Consider the following 13,674-nt stretch of genomic DNA (forward strand, 5'->3'; position numbering starts at 1 on the left):
AAAAAGTCTTTAAGATTCTGGTGGAAGGAAGCAGGAGCTTTGAATGTTTTTTGGAACCCTAATGGATACTGCCCACAAAGGGAGGATTAATTGGATTGACTCATAGCAAAATCGTCAGAGGGCAGTACTCTTTTGAGACCTCCGAATGGTAGGTTTATCAAGATCTTTGATAAAACGGGTAATAGAAGTACGATAATCTAGGAAAACTTAAGGCCAGTCAATGATTTTTTATATATTTTTTCAAAGCTGCTCCTTCATCGTCATCAATGAGGTCAAAAATATATAATATAATCTTTTATATCATATGTCAAAAAGTAAGAGTTTTACCATTTCGTTATATATTTTACGCACTTAAATGTGTCACTGAAAATTCAGCGATTCGGCTGATATTTTTGACATGTTCTCACTAAAAACCCCAGAAATCATCTCCTGCAGGAAAACACTGATATAATTTGGTTTTATTGAAAGCGGATTTGAATCTGTCATCGAAACAAGGCCATACATTGTAAAATGCATTAAAAATGCCAAATACTTTTTAGCATTTCAATCGATACGCTATGCCGATTTCCCCTTCATTTGGCAGATACATTTTTAATGTGGGTCGCACGCACATTACGCATACGCCGCGTGCAGCCCAAAAAATATGACTGAGCCGCCATAATGCTGAGCAAACTTTAAATAAATGGCAGCCAGAATGTTGCAAAAGGAACGGCCGCACCAAAAACAGACAGTGGGGCACCCACTCATCCATTTGTGTGTTTCGAATACCATAAAAGGCAGTCATAAAACCCTTTCCGCAAAACGGAAATCCCGCTTCAAAACAAACGCCATTAAAAACGAGGTCATGCTCAGTGGCAGGGCCATAGGGACACATGGAGGATGTGCAGGATACTGGGGGGATGGGTAAGGATATGGAATTTCGGGAACTGGAGTGGCAGCAAGGATGAGCTGGTGTTTGGGCAATATCGCATTCAAGGACTGCCGAAAAGTCAAACAAAATTTACAGTCTCAAACTGCACAAAAATTTCAAAAGTTGGTGCCGGGGAAAAAAAAGTGTACAACAAAAATATAATATTTTAAAAGTGCTCATAGGGAGGTCGGTATAAAATATGGGCGCAAAAAGTTCAAGTTTACGAGGGGGTGGGGGGAATATATATATATATATATATATATACACATACGAGTGTGCCTTCTAAGGTATTTATTTTCATAACGCAGCACAACATAAGGAAGCAATAAATTTAAGCTGACTGACGACAGTTTGCATGTGGATGGCATGGTATAGGGGGGTTTTTTGAGGGGGCTCAGGGGACTCAGGGGCTAGGGTCCTGGCAAGGATATGCTCTGTTATGTCTGGCTTTGGCTTTGGCTTAGGCGGCCTGCTGTTACGCCCCCTTCTCGGCATGTGTCGTAGGTAAAATGCCAACAGTCGTGTCTGCACATATATCGCATAGTTATTGTTTTAAAGCTTTAGTTACTGCCTCCCCCGCCCCTCCGCCCTGCCACTTGGTCTGCGTCATTTAAATAAATTTTATGCAATTTAGTTAAGCTGCTCCTTCGCCCTGTCCCCGTCCCTTTCGCACACACTACCCCCCTCTCGCTCTGGCTGCTGCACTTCGGCTGAGTGAGTAAATGTCATTTAAATTTCTTGTGCCTTCTCGCTCGTCAGCAGCGTATGTGTGGCATTCCAATTTCTTTTCGTCCTGTATCGCACATATCCCTTTTACAATCCCCAGCACCGCTCGCAATAAAATATTTAAGAAGGGGCTGGGAGGCGGATGGGTGCAGCACTGAAAGAAATATTAGGGATAAATATTGACGATGGAATAATAAAAGAGATATTTTAGAAAAGTTTAAGAAAATGTTTTTTAAAGATTTAATTTAGCTTGTTTTTATATAATTATATAGCCCTTTATTTAATTATTTATAGAACTTAAAGGAATATTTTATTTATTTGAACTTGATTACATCTAGATCTTGAAGGAAAGTATAAATGTAGGTGTATTTATTTGAACACATCTAGATCTTGAAAGAAAGTAAAGATATAGGTATATTAAATGTATAATATAATATATTTGTAACTGGATTAACATTCAATTTATACTTAAAATAAGTTATATGTTAGCATTACATCAGCATTGACATTAAATTTAAGCCTAAAATAAGTCTAACAAATTAAAATTGCAACTGCATTGACATTGCATTTAAACAGAAAATAGGCTTAATAGCTTTAACATTTTTGATATTCAATATCTTTTTAATGTCAAAGATACAATGTTCCATTTCTAGTTATACAAAGTATTCTTTAATTTTATTCTTTAATTTTAAAACCCATAGAACATTTATTCTTTCACATTTCAACAACCTAAAAAGTATCATCTTGTTTACTCAATAGGTTCTTTCAGCCTAGTATTGACCAGGCAACCCATATGTTTGATCCTTCATCCTTTTTCTGCCTGTGCTCGAGCTCGTTACCTCCCATTTGTGTTTTGTGTTTCGTGAGTTTTTCCTTTGGTTTTTCCGCCCACCCCCCGAATCCTGTCGTATGTCACCGGCAACTTGACTGAGTTGTTAGTTTTACCGTATTTCTTGTCTCCGTTGTATCTGCTGCATATGTTGTATCTGTTGTTGCTGCTGCTGGTTCCATCACATCATAAAAACGTGTGTGCGATAGCTTTCCTCTCCAGTTTTTGTTGCCGCCGCCGCTTGTTCAGGTTATTTATGTTTGCCATGTTGCGTTTGTCAAGTTTTTGCATTTGGAACAGACGCGCTTGAAAGCATTATGACTTAATTCTTATATGGCGCTCAGACATGATATGGATCCATAATCCAGCAAGGCCATACCCGATGGGAAAAACGACACTTTAGGTTCCTATACTTTTGGGAAACATTTGAAATTACATTTTGCAACATGAAGTATTTACATGGCAAATTCAATTGTTGTCAATTCTGTTGCAAAACCAAAAACTTCCACTGCAGAAGCAGCCTATGTTGCTAATTGAATCAAACTTAATTAAAAATGTCTTGACATGGCATAAATCTCGAGGGAGTCTGCCACCTGCACAGGTGAATGAATGAAAGTGGAGAAAGGCGAGAACATATGCCAGCAGCTGTTTGGCCCTAGGGCTGCCTCAACTATTTATTTGCACAAAAAATATAGCAAATGTCAAATGTGTGTTTACACAGACCGAATGCGAACGGCAAAGGAGCTCTACGCTCTGAGCTGCCTTAAAGAAACAAGAAAGAAAATTGCTTTAGTAAATCCTAACGAAAATAAACAGAAACACACAACTTGAGTAGCAAAGCAAACAGAACCCTCCTCATACAGCCGGAAAAGGTGTGCCCAGGTGGGTTTGGGTTTGGGCTGGGGGTTTGGCTTTGGTCGGGTGCTTTTCATCTAGGGGTGGGTGGTGAGGTGCCTCGAGATCCGCATTTGCAAAAGTCAAAAAGGGTTAAGGCAAGCTCCAAGTGTTTATTATGTGTGGGTGCGAATGAGCTACCCCTTCTTCTCGTTTCCCGAGGTTTTTGCCTCAAACGTGAGCGCTCTCATATTGCCCTGCCTTATGTATGACACTTAAACATGCAAAGCTGCTTGCCAAGATGATTTATATTAGCCATGATTTCTGGCAATTTTTAGCGCTCTGCGTACACCCCGTTTGCTATTCTTCGCCAGGCGTCGGAGGTGTTGATTGTTGTTGAAATTTCTGGCGGGACAGGGCGAAATAAGTGCTGTGACATATTTCGGGCCATGATAATAAAAAGTTATTTGGTTCCCCTTCTCTCAAAAACACAGTGATTACATGCCAAGGATATTGTGCGAGTGACTCTAAGCAGCATTAGGGCAAAAAGTGAAAGGCTGACAGGAATATTTTCCCAGATAAAAGGTAAACTTCTAAAAAGAATGGCTTATATACACCAGAAATTAATAGCTGTTCAGTGCAAAAACGGCAAAACTTGGTACTCATAACTATGGCTAATGGGGGCCAAATGTTGGTCAACTTATCCTTCAGTGGAAACCATTACAGGCCGCAAAGCAAAATCGTGGGCCACGCTACGTATACGTAATGCGGTAAAAAAAGGGGCGGATGGGAGATGGCACACACAAATACCCAAACACACTTGGGCTATCAAATTAAGTAATTGCATAATTGTTTCACTAGCATTTTACTATGCCCACGGGTGGCCAAAGTGACGGAGACATCCAGCCATCTAGCCACATATACCACCCATCCACCCTTCTCCTTCTTGGCTTTTATGTGTGTGCCAAGTTTCTTTTATTTGCCTTTTGGTCGATGGCTAATCCCCGCCCCCTGCCTTTTGCTACGTGCCTGTCTTTCGGTTTTCGTGGCTCCGGCCACGCCCACTCCGCCTCGCCGCCCCTCATAAATCAGCGTCAAATCGCCGAGGACTTAGTCCGGAGCCCTGAGCTCCGTAGTTTCTAATTGTTTTGTTATAGACACATATCCGTGCGGTAGCGTGGCCCATTCGAATGCAAAATGCAAATGCCTGCAGACCGCAAATGTTGTAAATGCCCGCCGCACCTGCCAGCAATCCAGACCCCCCTCCCCCAATATGGCTCACCTGGGAGCAGGCGATTGCACCTGCGCACGGTGGGTGGAATATCTGAAACATATAATCATTATTTTTAAATGGATTATATTTATATGGATTAACTAAGTGCCCTTTGCCCGTTCATCAGAGATCATTATATGGTTTACTCAATAATATATTGGTTCCTAACTTTTTTTTAAGTTTTACTGATATACTAATATACTTCATATATTTCAAAGGTAAACTTACAGTACCAAGATATTATAAAGGTTTTTTTTTCGAACTAATTTTAGATAAAGTATTTGTTTTCAGTCAGAAAATAAATAAGCCAACATTGTTGGATGCTCCCAATATTACTGAATAATAGTCTTTAAAGAATGACATCCTACTTTTACCAAAATTGTAGGTTCAAAAATATTTATAATGTGATACAATAACACAAATTAAAGATTAATTTCTTGGGGGAACTTTAAAAATGTCATATTAAGTTTAGATTATTAAAATAACATAAACACAGGTATTATATGAGGTATTATATACAATAGATGAAATATTATTACAACTGTAATAAGTATTTGAGACCTTTTTAGCCGACTTACCCCACTGTGCTGCGGTCAGGCAACTTTGTGGTGGTCACTCAAGCCGACTAGTGTGCTCGGCGTGATAAGGCCAACAGAGCGGTCAAATATGGCGCTAACATTATTACCCTGAGCCGAAGGATGTCTGTGTTTGCTGGTCGGAATCGGATCGAGCGTGTGAATGCGGCAAGGTAAGCATAAAGCTACATATAAGGATTTACTAGAGCGGGTTGCCCTACTGTGGATATTGGTTGAAAGAAATGTAATAAAGAAACCAAGGCCCTTGGCAAACCATTTTCAAATTAAAGACATGGGCCATATATGTAGTACAAATTTATGGAACTTAATCCTGTACTCTCATAAATAACTCAATGGATTCTCCCAATTTCGTCATTCTTACTCTTTTCTTTTTGTTTTCCTCTGCACTCTATTTTTTCCCGATTTTTTGTCAGTTTTTTCATTGTCTGTTTATTTATAACCCATCCATACACTGCAAATCGAACATATATCATTCCTAATTACTGGCACTAAGCTCTGATTGATCTACTCCTCCCGAGACTGAGGACGTGCCTGTGGATCTGGATTTATAGTCGGTGGGGCAGCAGAAGCACCCGATGGAAAGAACAGCCCATTTGCCGCGCCTCGTTGCTAATTTTAATATTATTTTTGGAAATCTCATAAGAGATTTCCCCCTTTTTGCTGCGTTTTCCTTTTCATTTTTTTTTGCCTAGCTGCCTGCTTTGATGCCCCGAACTGTTGATGTCTTTATTGCAGTTGGTATGTGCTGCTGCTGTTCGCATTATAATTTCCATTCCGCCTTCATTCAGCAGCAGCTCAGCCCGCGGATCTTCATCGGATCGCTGGCATCTTCACGGGGCTTTGACTGTCTATAATTGGCTTGTCTGGCCCTCCATCTGACAAAAGGGGAACTCGTGTGCGGGTGCGGACTTTTAATCAAGATCAAGCGTGATAAATTGAAGTCTCCATGGGAATCGAGGGGCCCTGGCATTGATTGAGCAACTGCAAGTGGAGCCCTGCAACTGGAGTACTTCACTCACCGGGAAAGAAATGCAATTGGACAATTAATCACAATTTCAAAATGTTACGAACGGCAGGGAAAATGAAAGTTATTTATTTCATTTGATTATATAAATCTATAGTAAATAAACATAGCGCAAGATGATCTTGCAAGTTTTAAATAAATCTTCTTCATGTGGATCAAATACAATTAAACAAACATTATTCAGTATATAGAAAATTTACGTACTTCAGGGAAAATTTAAATTATTTATTTCAGTTGCTTAAATAAACCTATAAAAAATAAAAATAGGGCAAGATGATCTTCCAAATTCTAAGTAAACCTTCGCCTCGTGGAACAAATACAAAGCATTATCAGTACATAGAAAATCTACGTTCTTCAGGGAAAGTGAAAAATATTTATTTCAATTGCTAAAATAAATCTATTTTAAATAAGCCTAGTGCCAGATGATCTTGCTTATTCTAAACAAGAATTGGCTGGTTTTAAGTTAGTCTGTCAAAAGTTTGGCTAAATTATTTTAAAAAAATATTTTTGAGAATTGATAAAAGTGATTTCCTGTGATTTTTAAATTATCAACACGTTACTTTCCAGTAGCTGAAGAAAGGATCAAACGGCATAAAGCATAACCCGATTAAATATACTGCCGCTAAATCTCCTCAAAATGCTTTATAGGTTCATTAGCGGCATAGAATTCTCGTTTATTGCAGATCGGATCCCTGTGGGAGTGTGCTATATAAGACCCTCACTTATATTCCTCGATTCCTTGACGTATTTCGCAATCTGGCGATGCACAGGCCATAATAATGAGCCGCACATCACTCGGAATGCGTTGGAACAGAAATCAAAAACAATACTGCTGCTGCAACATAAACAAATGCGATTATAAATCGTGGGGCTCACAGCCGACAAAGAAACTCTGTGGCTCTGAAAATCCGATTGTCAGTCAGCGCCTTTTTGCATTCCAAGGCGTTTTTGAGCGTCTGAAGTGGATTCTAAGAAACATTCGCAAATGTGCGTTGTGTATTCTGCATATCAATGGCGAGAATACAAAGATATGCGACTGACTGTGTGTCAGTTCATGAAACAATGCAGTGCGGGGACACAAAGGCCCCTTGACAGGGGCTAATAGCTAGGGTCAACAATTAAACTCATTCTGTCCGTCTCGAATGACTCCCCCCCGGTACCCATTTTCCGGAGTTTAGGGACTGGGACTGTCTATCCGCGTGGCTGACAACTGCAGCGCCATCTATTTGCAATGCATTAATTTTAGATCGCCCCGGAAAATCGACCCTCGGCTTTACTTGGGGGCACTGGCAGCAGAAATTCAAATTCAAACACAGGAAAAATCAATCGCCCGCACTGTCAATGTGCCCGCATTTTCCGTTTCACTCCGTTCTGGAGCTGCTCGTTTTGTTTTCCCTCGTATTTTCATTTGATTCCATTTGATTTTATTTTGGGCACGGGCACGGGCAACCACATTTCACCTTCCTGGGGAATCGATGGCGCGCCAACTATGTAAATATTTGTCACGACCGCATGACAATATTTGTTCAGACTTTGATTCACTTTTTACGCGGACAGAACTTGATGGAGTTGTGTCCAGAGTGACAGTAACTAACTGAAGCATTTATGTTAAGGTGTCGCTTAAGCAAATATTTATCTGTCTATTAAAAATTATTATGAAAATTAATTGCGTTGCATTTCTAAATTGCCATAGAGTAAACCACAAACGTATATGTTTATTCATAATAAATATTCATTTTAATATTATTAAAACTATTTACTAATTAATATGAAGTCTGAAAGATAGAAAATAATGCTTACTAATAAATTAATATTAAATAATATTTTCTAAACATTACATCAGACAAAAAACATTTTGGATATAATTGGTTGGTTATAATGGTGAAATAATAAAAACCCGACGTTCCTAGTTTAAAGTGATTAATATTCAAGATTTTACATCTGCACTTTCTGCCGACATTGTTTTCTTATGTCTTCTCCTAGAGAGCACTATATAATGAAGTAGATCTAGAGGCCCTCACTTTTGTTTGTTGTTTTTGCGCAGTCGCTTGTTGAAATGTGTATCTTGTCCCCAGTGCACTTCCGCCCGGAATGCATCATAAAAGTATTTCAAATTAACAGTAGTAAGTCAGGCAGCAACCATAAAGAGAACTGCGAGCGGGCGGGACAAAAATTGTTGGGTAAACAAATATCGACATCAGCATGCGTGCTGGTTCTGTGATAAATATGCATTTTCCCCGCCCAACTCAAAAACACCATTCGAAACGGCAGAAGACCGCGGAACGTCAGAAATGCAGCGATGCACTTGTCCGGGAAATCTGTCACCGGTGACAAATCCCAGCGGCAGGTGATTCGAGTTTCAGTTGACGAGGGCGGGCTGAACAGCAGTGACACACCGCAACCGGCGGCATTGTCTTAATTTAATTAATTAATTCCGGTATATGATACGATATAAAAATTAATCTAAACATGTATTAGCTGGGCTTTACCACAGCATTTACATACAATTTGCTACCACAAAATAACTAACTGATTTTTTTACTTATTACATTTTAATGATTACCCCAACTTCTGAGGAAACGTTTGGAAATATATGATTTTTTGTAAATTCCTCTGACAATATAGGAGGAATTTAATTTTAGGCGGTTCTGAATTTCAAATAAATTTAACAGAACGAATACCCTTTGGACTACTATTTAAGATAAACATATATATGCTTTTTATCCAAATTAAAATTAGGTTTAGTAGGTGTAGAGGCATTTATCTAATTTTCCCCTGCTGATCTACACACAATTTCCCACATTTGAGCATCTTAAATCCAAAATTCTTCCATGTTTTCGAATGAGTCGTCGCGAACTTTGCCCCCACAGCCGCCGAAATGTCCGTGCCATTTGCCAGATCGTCAGGACTGCGCTGAGCAGAACAAAGAAATGCACTTGGAGTTCCGCCGACTGGACATCGAAGACGTGACCGACAGCGTGATGAAGGTCATGCGGATCTGCGGTCTCCGGCCTTGGGAGGTCAAGCGGAGTGCGGGGGTCATCAAGCGATCCCTCCAACACTACGAAGAGGTCGTCCAAAGGATCGATCGGATTCCTAGAAAGCGATTCGCCAAGGAAAGCTTTCTGCACGGAATGGCCTATGAGGCACAGATGTCCCGCATGGATGCCCAGATGGCCTACGCAATTGTAAAGCGGGCCTTCAAGGTAGGTCCTAAAAAATCCTATGGTTTCTATCCGATTTTTAATATTAGACAGAAATATAATGATAAAATATGATGACCTTTATGATCAAGTTCAATATCAGTTATACCTATGTAGATACGAATCGTAAAGAGGGCATTTGAGGTAGGTCCTTAAACAAAAGTAGGGTTTCAATAGGATCTTTAATTTTAACAGGGAAAAAAACTATTTGATTATCTTTTTGATTAACTACATACATGATTATTACATGATATGATCGGAATATTATAATTTCGAAACCTATTTTTAAATTGACACAAAATCCCTCCAGAAATAATTAAACTTATTCTTATGCATATACTTTAATTCTTATACCTTCCCAAGGCCTTCTACCATGGCACGGGTATGGGGGGTCGTCGCTACTACTGCCTGCAGGACAAGGTGACCCACTTGTCGGAGTGCCTTTGGTTGCATGCCGCTCGACGCACGGCGCAGATCCATGCCGCCCTGGCCGGACTCATGCACTCCGAGGAGCTGCTGTTCGAGGAGCGGATCGAGTGCGTCTATAAGAACCTATACGACGTCCTGCAGACGCGAGTTCTGTGGGCGGACAACATAACCTGCATCTGTGGTCAGGGTACGGCCCCTCAGTCGCATGTGGTCTCCAACACGGGTTCCTCGGTAACGACTCAGATGGAGGTGCTCTACGCCAGGCACAAAATGGGCGCCAGCAGTGCCCCCTCGAAGACCTCCACTCGGGCAGGGACCCAAAAGCCATCGGCGGCTGTCAGCACCGCCTCCTCGCGGCACAATCACAGCCTGAGGAGGGGCGACCAAACCGTGTCCAATAAGAGGACTCCGGTTAGCGGCAGCAGCACCACCTCGGCCAGCCAGCCCAAGTGCAACTGCCCACATTTGCGATGTTGCCGGGAATACGGAGAGGCCAGGGAATCGCCGGAGATCACGGCGGAATGCAGCCAAGGACCGTACATCTGCCGATGGTTGCCCTTCACCGAGGAGGACGAGGAGTTCCCCGAGCACCAAGTGCCATTCCCGCCCTTGGAGTTGGTGTGTCCACCCTGTCCCAAGGAGGATCTGTCCTGCGACTCAGAGTGCACCTGCACATGCCAGGTGTGCACCTGTCGGCCGGCCTTTGATGATGGGGTTGGTGAGCAGGAGGAGCAAATGGGCGAGAAGTTGTCCAAGACAGGGCTGGAGGATCAGGACACGGACTTCTGCTATGTAGGTCCCTTCCGGGGGAGCAGTGTCGAAAGGATGGCTAGGCTGAAGGAGAGGGAGAAGCTTCTTGAAGTGGAGGAGGAGCTCGAGGAGGCCGAGGAGGAGCAGGACATCCAGTGCGGCTGCACCTGCGAGTACAAGCAGCATGCCTATCCACACCTGTTCACTTACTTGACGCCCTTCAAGATCAAGAAGGAGGTGGAGGAGGTGCCCCAGCCGAAGGTGGAGAGGGTGAACCTGGTGGAGGAGGAAAGTGAAAGTGAGGATCTGCTCTCGAAACCACCACCATGTGGCGTTTCCCTGGACACCTACCGCTGCTGGGTGAAGCCCACCTCGAGCAGCCACTCCAGTCAGCAGACGAAGCCACCACTTGTTGTGGTTCTGGGGGAAAAGGCCAAGCCCAAGTTTCAAATCACGATCAAGGAACAACACCATTCCAGTCAGAAGACTTCTGCTTCACCAGCTCCTCCACTTCCCAAGGCCCCTGTGCTGCCCAACAAACCAGCTCCAACTCCGGCACCCGCAAAACCTCCGGTAGCTCCCCAAAAGGCTGAGGAACAGGATGAAAAGCTCACCAAGGAGGACATCCTGGATATCATTGGCTTACGGTTTCGATAGACGAGATCTTCTCTTAAACTGTCATCTCTAGCTGAATATGCTTTGGTTAATGTGTGTAAAATTCCTTATTAAAGTAATAAAAAATGTTATATATTCTAGTTAAGTAGGCAAGTTCATACGAATTTTATTGGTCTTTAAACAAATTGAAATGGCTCCAATTTGTATATATATGTATCTAGATATTTACTAAGTAGTTCATGGCCCGAGCAGCTTATTATAAGCTTCTTTGTTAGTTTAAGTTTTGGAAAACATTTCTAACATCATAAAAATAAAAATATACAGAAGTATAGCCCCTCACATAATTAAATTTTAACAACCTTTTTAAATTTACCCTTGGTCTTTTATGGTATGGTTGGATTACTATTCATCATAAGAAAACTTACCCCACAACTAAATATATTCTCCGATTTATTTTTATTTTAAGCCTCTTGTCACTAAATAAATATTTTTGGCTTGATTGAAAATTATAGTATTTCAAATAATAGACCTCTTAGAAGCACAAATGCATACTAGATTCACATTTAATTTGATCGGTTTCGAATCCAAAGTCCCCACATTGAGTGACAGTTCAAAGGTTGTGCTGTGGGCAAGCCCAGCTGCGCACACAAGCACTCAGTTTCCGGCACTCAACTAATGTCATGGGGAAATCGAAGTTGGCCAACGCAATTTGCTCTCGAATAGTTTTTGCCAAGTTATTTGATATTTTATTCTATATTTTATTGTCGAGGGCTTTGTTGCATATTTCTGCGTTTGGCGAGTGCGTGTTTGCGTTTGTGTTTCTGCTGTTTTCCCAACGAACTGTCAATTGATTGTCAAATTATAAAGCGAAAACGGTCAGTTGGAAAAGCGAGCAGAAGAGGGTCCCTTGAAAATGTAAACTGTTTGCTTTGTCGCCACTTTGCAACAGTATGCTGACAGGATTTAAGGGCGGGGCTGGGTTCGAATCGAACCACTTCAGCTGCGAAACTATGCGAAACATTATACAACACGCATCGCTGACAAAACGTTTTCGAAGGACCCACAATAGAAACCAGGGACTGAATCAATTCCTGATTTCTGACACACTATATTTCGCATTGTGTGTGGTAAATAATAAGGGCGGGGCCACGCCCCCTCCAATGGACAGCATTTAACATGGGCAGTAATTTAGAGAACACGATACATTCGGTTTGTATTTGCATTGTCGATAGTTGCTGCCGGTTACAAAATCTCGTTAAAACCAAATCACGTAGGAATTTCATTTTTGAAGTCAGAGCAAAGCGAGAGCTACCGGAACTTTTCCGGCTGTCGTAATTGCAGACAAATTGTGAAAAGTATTGCCTGACATGGGCGGCACAATGCGGGATTTGTTTGGCTTGACAAGGGGCGCTCGAAAGTTTTGTGACAGACGCTTTTAAACAGAAAATTGTTTGCTCATAACTTTTGACATTGCTTTGGGGACGGTGTGGTGGCATTTTGAAGCCCATCAAGTTACAACAATAAAAGGGTAAAAGCCGACGTAGGCCTCAAAAATTGTATTTTATTCGAAGCAATATATGTTTGATGGCACCAGCCACAAAAATAAAATAAAATGTCGGCCTCTAATGACTTGGAAACGTGAATCCCTGTAAGTCAAGCCGGCAATGGTAGAGTTGTACACTGGGGAAAATAGGTAAATCACTTATGATATAAGAAAAAATCTATTGGAAATTGATTTCCAATTTTAAAAATGTAAATTTGTAGTGCCGAAAACCTCTAACCAAAAAATATTTACCATATTTTAGAGTTATATAACAGTTATAGTCCCTTTTTGAAAGTCCCTTGTTATAGACTTTATTTATAACCTGCAACAGAAGCTAAAACTTTCCTATAGCCACCTCACACTTTTCTGTTTTACCACAAATCGCTAACTTTGAGTGGAGGATCCCTTTGGCTTTCATAAACTTTAAGTGAGTCTTCATTGCACAGCCCGTCCGATGGCCATAAATTTCTAGTTTACTTTGCGCCCGGTCGCAGAAGGCCATTAAAAAATTCCTGGTCGCATCGAGTGCGCCGCACTGGAGTGTCTGGAGCGCTTGTTATGACCACGGGATGATGCGCATTGCTCATTAACACGAAACTAATTAATTGCGCCATTCAGCTAAACTATCGTGTTGCGATGGGGTAGACATTACCCCGGCTCTTGATTGATCGCCCGACGTCGCCTGCATGATCTTGAAGGGCTAACGAGCCGGACCTCAAGACCCCAGTGCCCAAGAGTCGGGGAATCGGAGGAGGTTGGGCTCCGCCATTGCATTTTAAACGCTAATTTATTGTTAACTGCACCATGTTGCCGGTATGCAAAAATGTTGCCCAGCATATGCAATTAATTGTAACAAGGCCCGCTAGTCATTCGGCCAAGCGAGAAGGCTTTAACGAGGCTGAGACAGGGGTACATTTAGAGAAAAGGGTGTAAAAAGAGGGT

At 41.6% G+C, this 13,674-nt stretch overlaps 2 protein-coding genes across 2 annotated transcripts in view; one reads left to right on the top strand and one right to left on the bottom strand.

The window, feature by feature from the left end:
• The window catches only part of Obp56h (Odorant-binding protein 56h), a 97,033-nt gene that overhangs the window by 11,497 nt on the left and 71,862 nt on the right, over window positions 1–13,674 (bottom strand). The window lies entirely within an intron of this gene.
• LOC108018772 (uncharacterized) lies at window positions 8,938–11,237 on the top strand. Its single transcript, XM_017086354.4, has 2 exons — window positions 8,938–9,398; window positions 9,759–11,237. The coding sequence occupies exons 1-2, from the start codon at window positions 9,024–9,026 to the stop codon at window positions 11,229–11,231; spliced, it is 1,848 nt and encodes a 615-aa protein (XP_016941843.3). The 5' UTR covers window positions 8,938–9,023; the 3' UTR covers window positions 11,232–11,237.

The sequence above is a fragment of the Drosophila suzukii genome, chromosome 2R (assembly GCF_043229965.1).
Source record: "Drosophila suzukii chromosome 2R, CBGP_Dsuzu_IsoJpt1.0, whole genome shotgun sequence".
Classification (NCBI taxonomy): Eukaryota; Metazoa; Arthropoda; class Insecta; order Diptera; family Drosophilidae; genus Drosophila; species Drosophila suzukii.